The sequence below is a fragment of the Mytilus edulis genome, chromosome 3 (genome assembly GCF_963676685.1).
Source record: "Mytilus edulis chromosome 3, xbMytEdul2.2, whole genome shotgun sequence".
NCBI lineage: Eukaryota > Metazoa > Mollusca > Bivalvia > Mytilida > Mytilidae > Mytilus > Mytilus edulis.
Genome location: NC_092346.1, coordinates 51,491,092 through 51,502,711, shown reverse-complemented (window position 1 = coordinate 51,502,711; position 11,620 = coordinate 51,491,092). Strand labels below are relative to the sequence as shown.

At 32.0% G+C, this 11,620-nt stretch overlaps 1 protein-coding gene across 1 annotated transcript; it reads right to left on the bottom strand.

Annotated features, from left to right (window-relative positions):
* Positions 1 to 368: 368 nt before the first annotated feature.
* Positions 369 to 4,084, bottom strand: LOC139516758 (uncharacterized). Its single transcript, XM_071307048.1, has 2 exons — positions 3,935 to 4,084; positions 369 to 2,427 (listed from the first exon to the last, which is right to left on the bottom strand). The coding sequence occupies exons 1-2, from the start codon at positions 3,965 to 3,967 to the stop codon at positions 1,027 to 1,029; spliced, it is 1,434 nt and encodes a 477-aa protein (XP_071163149.1). The 5' UTR covers positions 3,968 to 4,084; the 3' UTR covers positions 369 to 1,026.
* Between the last annotated feature and the right edge of the window lie 7,536 nt (positions 4,085 to 11,620).

Here is an 11,620-nt window from a genome sequence, read left to right as displayed (position 1 = left end):
TGGGACAGTGGTATAACAGCACAACATAAGAACAAACTATAAAAATCAATTGAAAAAGGCTTAACTCATCAGATGGACAAAAATACAAGTGGACGTGGCCCGGTACTTATACATCTCGACACAAAAAAACACAATGAACAGATCTGAGAGTACTCGCAGTTATCTGACTAATAAAAAAATCATGCAACTAAGACAAGTAAAATATGTAACAAAAACACAAAATAACTGAAAAATAATTCCGCTCGAAAGAATGATCGCAGTCACTGAACGCAGGCTCATAGTACTGAAATGAAATCTTGTACTTCAAATAGCAAGTCATAGACAGTATGGGAAGACACGATCTTGTGCAAATAACAAATAAAACTATATAGAAAAAAAACCTTTTAGTTTTGATTAAAATATAAATAATTATAAGCGGATATGGTTATTTATCCTCTATATTGCTAGACACAGTGATTGATCTTATTTACAATTCAAAATTCAACCACTGATGGCATTTGACACTTGTGTTTCAGCATTATCATCTCTCTAAAAAAAATAAGTACAAATTACTTTCCATACTAACACCGAAAATCAGAAACTGATAAATTGATATTTAGTTGATAGTTGTGTATTTCTCAAATGTCTTGCTGCATACTAGATGTTATACGTGTTTGTTGTCAGACAGATGTGTTTCCGCAGAAGACATTTCCTACAAAATACAATTTCTGGGGAATTTTCTGTATCTGATATACTGTCTTCTACTAAATGTAGTATTAATTTTCAGCTTAGTGGGATACTACCTATAATAGAATAAGTAAAATGTGAGAACTCTTTAATGAAAAAGATCAAGTAAAAGCCTGAATTTTATTTACAAGTTAAAGTATTTGTATTCAGATAATTTTATAAAAATAAACTTCAAAATCGTCGTTCTTTCTATTCAAACTACAATAGTTTTTTTCTTATTAGATGTACTTCTTTTCGTGTGTTAAACTTATCTTAGCCCAGCCCCCTTTTAACTCCTTTCTTTAAGCCCCACTCTGCGACTTAAATCCGCAGATACGAACGATCGTCCCAGAACACAATGAAAAGTAAAGCAACAGATATAATGATTAATGAAGTCAGACAAATAAAACAAAAGGTACTTAAATGACACCTATAACATCTACAACGACAACAAGCCTCGAAACATTTACAACAGGTTGACTGACAACAGATCCAGCAACCATGGCAACAGCAAACGTTAAATACCAAACCTGTAGTGCAAGTCAATATATATCGAAAAACAATACAACAGCCAAAAACAATTCCAAAGAAAGATAATGCAGGACGATTAAAATCTAAAAATGCGAAATATCCGCAAACTACAGCAAGTCCTATCGAGCCATACCCCGAAAACACATGCATGAACAGGAGCCGACAAAGATGCTTGTCATCTAATGTTTTCTTTCTTCGTCTTGGAATTAAATTGTAAAACACGAAAGACAAAAATAATATAGATTCAATTCCTATAGCGACAGTAACAGTCGCCAAACTCGTCTTCAGAGCTGCTTCATAGATAAGTTTCTCTGCAATGTTACAAACAAATTTCGTATCAGTGTGATTTTTCATGTTGTCAAGGATAGCAATACTTGATTTGCTAAGAACACGTTTTATATCGGGCACATGCGCAGCCAAATCTATTCTGATATCGGCTTCTTTGCGTAAATTACTTCCCCTTGTGTCCCCACATTTAATAATTCTACTTTCAACGGTAAGGCTGACAATAGCGGCAACAATTATTTTTACGTAAGCTCTTCGCACCAATGCACCAGCAATGGCACCGAGGGCAGCTACTAACAAAGCAGTTTTGAGTCCTACTTCTTTACAGTCTATTATCAAAATGTTGATCAAATCAATAAAGCAGATCCTGGAGCAAGTTTTGGTGTCTGCTTGATGGCTGACGCTCTTTCCGGTTAAAATAAAGTTAATTGCATGCTCACAATTATTTGATGATATCTCATACATTCTCTCACCAATTCTTTCGCTGAGACGATTAAAAGCTTCCTCAATTTCATCTTTTGTCTTTGGGTAATCCTCTTTTTCAACTAGATACACTCCCTGGTTAAAGTCTAAAACATCGTGTGTATCGTTTTCTCCAATGAAGATCGTCTGCTGTATAAATTTCCCGATACCATGACTACTCTCCGTCCCTATTTCAGCAGATGTTGTGTAATGCCCAATGGTGACAGCATCTACCCCATCAGATACCGGAGAGATTGCCAAAACGACAAGATGGTGGAAGTAGCCACCTGCTCGTTTCAGTTTAATATGAGACAACAATTTTACCCTCTTTCGGAACTCCTTGTAACTACTAAGTTGATTTGAAACTTTGTCCTGACAAATACTTTTTCTCTTGAACTTCTCTTCTTTAATTTCCGGTGTTGTGTTTTCATGGTGACTAACAATCTACAAAAATAATCAAGACGCATTTTTCACTAACATGGCGAGTGTTATATTTCCCGAAATTGCCTTAAATGACATTTTGAATATTAACGGAAATGTCGAGGAGAGGGATTTCTGGTTTCTCATAACAAAACTCGAGTATAAAGATGAAGTTAAAAACGAAAAACAAAAAATGAAAGCAAAAGTTAACTGCAATGTCATGGGCAAATATATTTTCAAGTATACTTATAGACAGTTTTGAAGTGAACATAGTTCTTAAAAAAAAAACGAAAACACAACAGCATTTCATTCTTGTAATTGTAGTATTTTAGTTATTCATAACATTTAATACGCATAATACCATATAATTGTAATATAAAAGAAAGGCGAGGGGAGGATTAGGCCCTCACAAACATGTTAAACCCCGCTACATTCATCAAGCATATGTACTAACTATGGAACCTGCAATGCCGATTTTGTCGTTGGTAAATGTTTGCCATACATTTTGTTTTTTGTTTACAACTATATAAAATTCAGACCTATCATATTTTTTCTTTTAAATTGTTTCCTATTGTATCAGTCCGCTAACATTTATAGATATCTGAACTGTGTGTTTTGATCATTTTTGACAGATGGAGAGCCATCTTTATCTGTATGAATTGTTGTTAATGGCAATCATAAAATTGAGAATGAAAATGGGGAATTTAACAAAGAGACAACAACCCGACCATATCTAACAGACAACAGCAAAATGTCACCAACAGGTCCTTAATGCAGCGTTAATGCAGCGAGAAATTCGCACACGGAGGCGTCCTTTATGTGGCCCCTGAACAAATATATATGCTAGTTCAGTGATAATGAATCTCCAAATTGTACACGAGAAACTAAAATTAGAAATCATACAAGACTAACAAAGGCCAGGGGCTCCTGACTTTGGACAGGCGCAAAAATGCGACGGGGTTAAACATGTGTATGAGATCTCAACCCTCCCCTATACCTCTAGCCAATGTAGATAAGTAAACGCATAACAATACGCACATTAAAATTCAGTTTAAGAGAAGTCCGAGTCTGATGTCAGAAGATGAAACCCAAGAAAATAAACAAAATGACAATAATACATAAATAACTACTAGCAGTTAACTGACATGTCAGCTCCAGACTTCAATTAAAATGATTGAAAGATTATGTCTTCATCATATGAATATCAGGCGCAATCCTTCCCGTTAGGGGTTTATTTATATACCATCATAACATAGATGAAAAGAACATAAACTGTGTCATGCCAACAACTGTTTTTTTTTTGTTTTTTTTTTTTAAATATATCAAAGGTTAAAAGAAATTTTTCATGTCATGTCATTTCAAGGTGTATATACATGTATGTATATATGTATATATATGTGTGAATCGTAGAGGCCATGGGCAAAACGGTAAACCAAGGTAATAATAGGATGCATAGGACATTCTCGCTTTGTAATGAAGAAAAATATCGTTTTCTAAAATGTTAGTAAAAAATGAAATCATATAAACTTACGGGTGTTGTATCAGACAACCTATTATCCGCCATCACAAACTTTTAGCTGTTGAAACACAAATACAATTGTAGTAATGTTATGGTTCAAGTGCACGTATTTACCACAAGGATATAAAATGATCAGATATATAACTATGAAATATTATTTATGATGGATTGTCCAAATACGATATTGAAGGACTATATAAGAATATTCAAGTAGTCAAGTATTATATATTAGTTGAGGGTGTACATTTATAGGCAGAAAACATATCTAATAGTGACAATTTCGTTAATCTGTTGACGGTTTTTTCCGTAATATTTGTTGCGTGGTGGGATATGAATGTCATATATGCCCATTATAAATCTTCTGTCTTCTCTAAAAAAAAAAAAAGCACACAAAAATGAGACAATCACAAAGTTTAATTATGACGGACTAACCAATTTTTTTTTTGATGAGGTGTGTTTTCCCCTGTATCACTCTATCAAATTATGGTTCTTCAACGGATCTATTTCAACGCTTATCTTCAAAAGAGTATAGGCTCCAATGTCAGAACATTTTCTAGATGTTGTCAAAACTAAACGATTCAGTGAATCTATATATATCAAAGCTCCAAGAAAATCTTGACCGACATTTACGATCCAAATTGTTCAGTAACTAAAATAATTACTTATATATATATATATATATATATGTTACAGTAAATAGGTGAAATTAGGAATTACATGTAATTACTAAAATTTAGGAATTACAGGTAATTCCCGATGCACTTAGTTAATACAAGTAATTCCTTAAACGGCCCAGTTATTACCAGTAATTACTAATTTTAAAATGAATTATTACACCTATTTACTGACTGTTAAAACAATGTTGTATTATGGTCAGATGATCAAAAGTTATATGGTAATACTAACTAGAAGATCAGTTAGTACGTTTAAAATATTGAATAGTTGATTTGTATTAAAAATGTCTTGAATAAATATGGACTTTCAAATATTTGGTTAAATCAGAGTAACTTTAGTTTTAATCCAAAATGGTTAAAGATGAGCATTAACCAGAGAATTTTTGACCAATTTCAGCAGACATGGAAATCAGAAATGGAAAATTCTCCCAAAGCATTATGTTTTAACTTTTTTTTAAATTTAGAATATTTAGACTTATTAACTTATAAAGATAAGATAACGTTATGTAGGTTAAGAACTGGAATGAACTGTTATGTGCATTAGCTTCCAGATATAAAAAAAATATATATATTTTTATGCCCCACCTACGATAGTAGAGGGGCATTATGTTTTCTGGTCTGTGCCTCCGTTCGTTCGTCCGTTCGTTCGTTCGTCCGTTCGTTCGTTCGTTCGTTCGTCCGACTTCAGGTTAAAGTTTTTGGTCAAGGTAGTTTTTGATGAAGTTGAAGTCCAATCCACTTGAAACTTAGTACACATGTTCCCCATGATATGATCTTTCTAATTTTAATGCCAAATTATAGTTTTGACCCCAATTTCATGGTCAACTGAACATAGAAAATGAAAGAGCGAAGTTCAGGTTAAAGTTTTTGGCCAAGGTAGTTTTTGATGAAGTTAGAGTCACAACTACTTGAAACTTAGTACACATGTTCCCTATGATATGATCTTTCTAATTTTAATTCCAAATTAAAGTTTTGATCCCAATTTCACGGTCCACTGAACATGGAAAATTATAGTGCGAGTGGGGCATCCATGTACTATGGACACATTCTTGTTTTATTGTTAAATCATTAATAAAAATGATATAGTGAAATTATAATTCACTGTTAGCAGCCAATCTGGTTCTATTTTGTTAAATTAGCTGCGAAACAATGTTGATGAGTTGTGCACTTGCTAGTGAATATTTGGACCTCATTGAATACGTATTCATGTGACCTTCAATTCAACCCCTAGCTGGAGATGAGTTATCGATGTATTAAGCTATTACAATTGTAAGAGTTTTGCAGAACAAATAGTCTCGCCTACTTTTGTTGTTAATCGCAGGCTCAACAAAAATGAGGAAAAAATATTAAAATTTTCCTCTAGATACTATCTTTTGACTTAAGTACTATAAGAAGCTTCTGTCAAAATTGGGTAGAAATCCAGGATATTTGGAGAAAGTTATTTTAAAGTTTTAAACTACAGTACATGATTGAGATTTTAGTTTAACAAAATTATGAAAATCAATTTTGGATTGATATCATTGTCTTGCATATATAAATGCATATAGTGAAGTAGTTACAAGACCTATAAAACAACCATTTTCCAGATTCAATTCACAAACACTAAAGAGTATGCACTTTTGATGTGCCTTATATTCCTACATCCTTAAGTAAGCTCCCTTAAAATCCCTACCCTTTACTTTCTTATTTGGTATCTTGAATTATGTTTTTCATTTTAAAACAAAAACATCAAGTTAGTAAATAGCTGTAAAAATGACAAAAAAAATCAGTAATTACCAGTAATCCCTGAAACAACTAGTAAATACATGTATTTACTAAATTGGCTAGTAATTACAGGTATTTACTGAAATGTTTAGTAATTACGTGTAATTCCTAATTTCACCTATTTACTGTAACATATATATAGACACACTTTTTCAGTAACATGGGTTGCAGCCAGATTTATCTAAGATAAAAACTGTTAAAGATTATGATGGGGAAAAAAATAACGAAACCCTCCGTTAAAACATAAGAAAATGCATCAATTAATATATCTTAGTAATTCAAAATGGAATACTCCAAAAAAGGATCGTATAACTAGCTATGTCACAACTATTCTAAGTACAATATGCAGTTTTTCTACCAGTTTGATAAAAAGTCTTTTATTTTAAAGTCTGGCATATTTTTAAATTGTTTTTACACACAAAACAAAAGTCAGATTGCTAATAAAAAAGACATTATTCTTGGATTTCAAATCATTGATCATAAAAACAAATCACAAAATTATTTACTGCATGCAGATATGTGCACTTTTTTGTAAATCATTATCGATGAATATACAAAACAACAGAGTTACATTTCACTTAGTTATGTAAGAATAAAACAGGACATTCACACTCGACAGACGATTCAAATTTCTTCCGGTGATGACTGGCAAGATGTAAATGAACGTAACTTAACATTTTCTGTAAGTTCACGACCAAAGTACATATATCTATGTAAGCCGACACAAACTCGTTAAAACAATTCGTGTAAAGTACCACCGAACTAGATACGTTTTTTTCGCGACGGCGAGCCCTGAAAGGTTTCGATACTTTTCCACTAAAACAAATAATCGAAACATAAGCACGATCGTAAAAATCCGAACCTGGTTCACTTTTGATTGCTGTGATCTTTTTATTTACATATCGAATGGATGTGTTTTTGTTGTTTTCTATGTATCAATCTGATGAGTTAAACTCTTTGAACTGCTTTTTATGGTTGTCATGTTACATAACTGTTCCAGGTTAGAGAAAGTATCAAATGTATCGATGTAACTATGTGAACGCAAATGTTCTTAATGACTAATGCTTTGTTACATTGTTTTGTTTTTTTTTAGGATGAAGAAGACATTACAATATTGACTGCTGTTCCCTAATTTTTGACAGTGTGTCATTTTGTTTTGTTCACGCATCTTTGTCAATATAATGAATTTTATGCGACTGTCATACAAGTGAGAGATTTATCTAGCTATAAAACCAGGTTCAATCCACCATTTTCTACATGAGAAAATGCATGTACCAAGTCAGGAATATGGCATTTGTTATCCATTTGTTTGATGTGTATGAGCTTTTGATTTTGATTAGGGACTTTCCTTTTTGAACTTTCCTCGAAGTTCGGTAAATTTGCGATTTTACTTTTTATCAAGATTCATAGATTCTTTTAACAATGTTTACATTGTATGATACTAGTATACACATTGTTTATATGAATAATTTCAGAAGTCCATAACTACCATAGCTTATAATGAACTTTGGATAATATTGTAGAATCTCTTTTAATAAATATTTGCTTGTTGGGTTTGTTTCTATGTTTCTTTTTTATGCTTGGCTTCGTTTGTTCTCTGTGTTGTTTCTTTTTACATGCTCTTGTATTCACGTCTATATTAGTTATGATTTTTTTAATGAAATAAGACAACATTCAGTGAAGAGAATGTAAGCAATTATATGCTACCGTACGGCCTTCAACAATGAGAAAACCCCGAACCCTATTGTCGGCTTAAAAATATCATACATGAAAAGTATAAACAATTCAATTTAAAAACTAACGGCCTAATTAATTAATAACAAGAATGTGTCCAAAGTACACGGGTACCCCATCCGCACTATTATTTTCTATGTTCAATGGACCGTGAAAATGTGGAAAAATCTCTAATTTGGCATTACAATTAGAAAGAGCATGTCGTAGGGAACAGGTGTACTTAATTTCAAGTAGATTGGACTTCAACTTCATCAAAAATTACCTCAACCAAAACAAAATTTTTAACCTGAAGCGGGACAGACTGACGGAATAATGAACGGAAGAACAGACGATCGAATGGAAGAACAGACGAATGAACGAATAGATGGACGAACAGACCAGAAGACATGATGCCCATAAATGAGACATAAAAAAATTGAACGAACAACAATTATGTTACACAGCAAACAAACGGCAACTACTGAATTACAGACTCCAGACTTGAGACAGGCACATGCAGAATGTAACGAGGTTATTTAGCTCAGTTGAAGGCATCAATCCTCCCCTAACCTGGGACATCGGTGTAACAGACTCAGGTCAACATAAGAACAAACTATAAAAATCAGTTGAAAAAAGCCTAACTCGTCAGATGGATATAAATAGTAATTTATCAAACAAACACACAGAGTGGACGTAGCGTGTCGATTAGCATCCCACCTCAACACCGATAACCTTGTTAGATGAACGCACACCTTACTTAAATTTTGTTTAAAGTGATCATGTTGACGTTTTCATTACTTGATATGTATACGATGTTCAGGTATTACTTTGGAATGAACAACTGAATACAAAAAAAAAACATTTCTTTTTTTCATTTTCAGTTTTTAATTGCAGATTAAACAGAAAGTTAAACTACTTGTACTATATGTGTTGAACAAATAACACACCGAAGGAAAAAACACATTAAAAACATGAAATCGGTATCTGTTTTTTTTTTTTTATATTTTATACCTATATAGTATATAATTTAAAAGCTGACACAAAACCAAAGCCTATAACAAATATTAAGCACACATGTTAAGGATTTGTTTTCTCTCAATCCATTTATGACTTTCGAACAGCGTTATACTACTGTTGCATTTATGAACCCCTCCATGAGTAGATGTATAAATATCTTCCGAAAGTTCTAACACAACCAAACGTGTGTTATCGATTTCTAGTTATCATATGGTATGTCGGAAAAGGTTTTCTGCTATTTATTTAGATAAAGGAATATTTGTAGTAAAAAATATTCCCAATATATTTTATTTTACAGATTTAATTCTGGTTTATGAATTTTACCATGAACATATGGCAAATCATGGTTTACATATAATAAATAGTTCAGAAACCAGTTGGTTATTGTATAATTATCTCACATTTCAATGATGAATCGAATAGACTATTTGTGTGTTAAATCTTCTGTTACACAGTACTGCAAATACGTTACGAAATCTACTGTTCCCTTTAAATATTTCTAAACTGTTTTGTCACATTGTTTGGATGGTATATAGTATATATTTAGTTTTATTTACATATTGATGTAAAATGTAGCAATGAAGACCGTACTTTGACCTATAATGGTTTACTTTTAAATATTGTGACTTGGAAGGAGAGTTGTCTCATTGGCACTCATACCACATCTCTTATATCTATAAACATAAGAAAAGTTAATTCACATATGTGGATTCAATATTATTCCTAGGATACCAATTTTCGTGGAATTCGTGGCTATGGGCAACCTTGAATTTGAATGTCCATTACAGCACACATTTTCTAATGGCTTATGCTGAACCACGAAATCAAATCGCCAGGCAATTACAATTTTTCCTCAATCATCGAACATTTGTACCCAACAAAATAAATTAATCCACAGTAATAAAATAAATAAGACAGAACAAAACTGCTCTAGTTTTAACTATAGGGGTAGTTGCAGATAAGGATCAGTTACTGTAAGGGCTTAAACAATGATCTAACTACCTTTTTGAAAATCCTTTACTTTCTTAATTTCTTTTAAAAAATAATCGAAGTTGTGTTAGGCAGTATTTTATTATTTTTTAGGAAACCTACAATGTATATATATTAACACATTTTGAAAACCAAAAAATAAGCAGGCGCGGATCCAGAGGGGGGGGGGGCGGGGTTGGAACCCCCTTTTTTAAACGATCTATGCATTTGAATGGGGACATGTAATTGGAACCCCACCCCATTTGTCCTGGGTTAGTAATTATTATTATTTAAATATTACGTAATTTTTCAATAAAATGCATTATTTCTCCATGACAAGATTTTAACAACGCCTAGGCAGCATACAAATAACTTAATTTTACGCCAAGGTAATAGCAAGGACATGTAAAATAAGAATTGAATGTTCCTTTAATGTAGTTTAATATATTTGTCAAAGGACACACACTCCTTTTGTAAAGAGCTTCCATGCTTCATACAAAATTTGATTTTTCAATGATTTAAATGCCAATTAAAATATAAAAAGAACCAGGCAATCATTAAATAAACAGTATAAATTAGATATAATTCGCATATCATTTACTGTAGAGAACTTTGGTATTGATAGGGGTCAATTTTTGTGGAATGTGAAAACATACTTGGTTCGATCGTTTGTTTTTTCAATTTATGTTTTAAAAAAAAACATATTCGCACTCGATGGAAAATATGTAATTTATGCCTCGTTCACACGTACGTTTAATTTGAATTGAATTCGAATCGAATTCGCTAATCGCGTCCTCACACTCTTCTTTTTTAATTCGAATTGATTCGAATTCGCTAATTCGAATTATCCAATACGCATTTGAAATACGTTTTTGTTAATTCGAATTTAAAGCTAACGTCGTTAGTACAGTAAAGCGAATTTCACGTCGAAATTAGTTAATGCGAATCGAATTCGAATTACGTGTGAAGTCAGCATTAGTATTGTAACTGAATGGACTTATGGAAATCGTATGAAATGATCTTGAAGTAAAGATTCTAGGTACTGTCGTTGTTTATCATCTTACTTAGGTGCTATAGTCATGGTCATGTTTATTGTATTTGTATATTTTTAATTTTGACTGTTAAATCCTTTTTAGGTAATTTGTTGTATTCATACACTTTGCAATTGTTTAATATTTTAAGTAAATATATGAAAATCTAGAATAATACTGATATATAAGTTTATGGTATCTATAACATTTCATAATGTATTTGTATTATATACATAAAATTGGTTCATGACTTGTTACATGAATCTTCATTTCATTTATGTGTTGTTTTAATATTATAATTGTCTGTATTTGGATCACGCCCCTATTGTGCTCTTTCCAATAAAATACTGAATTGATTTGTATTGAATTTTGCTATGCTCATGTTTGTAATCCTGTCTTACATTTTGCCTATGAACTTTGCCTATTGATTGTCTATATGCAATTTTGTTTCAATTTTATTTGTTTTAAATAGATTAAGATTAAAGCACAGTGTTATCTGCTGTACTCCAATTTTACTTTTTTTTTTTTTT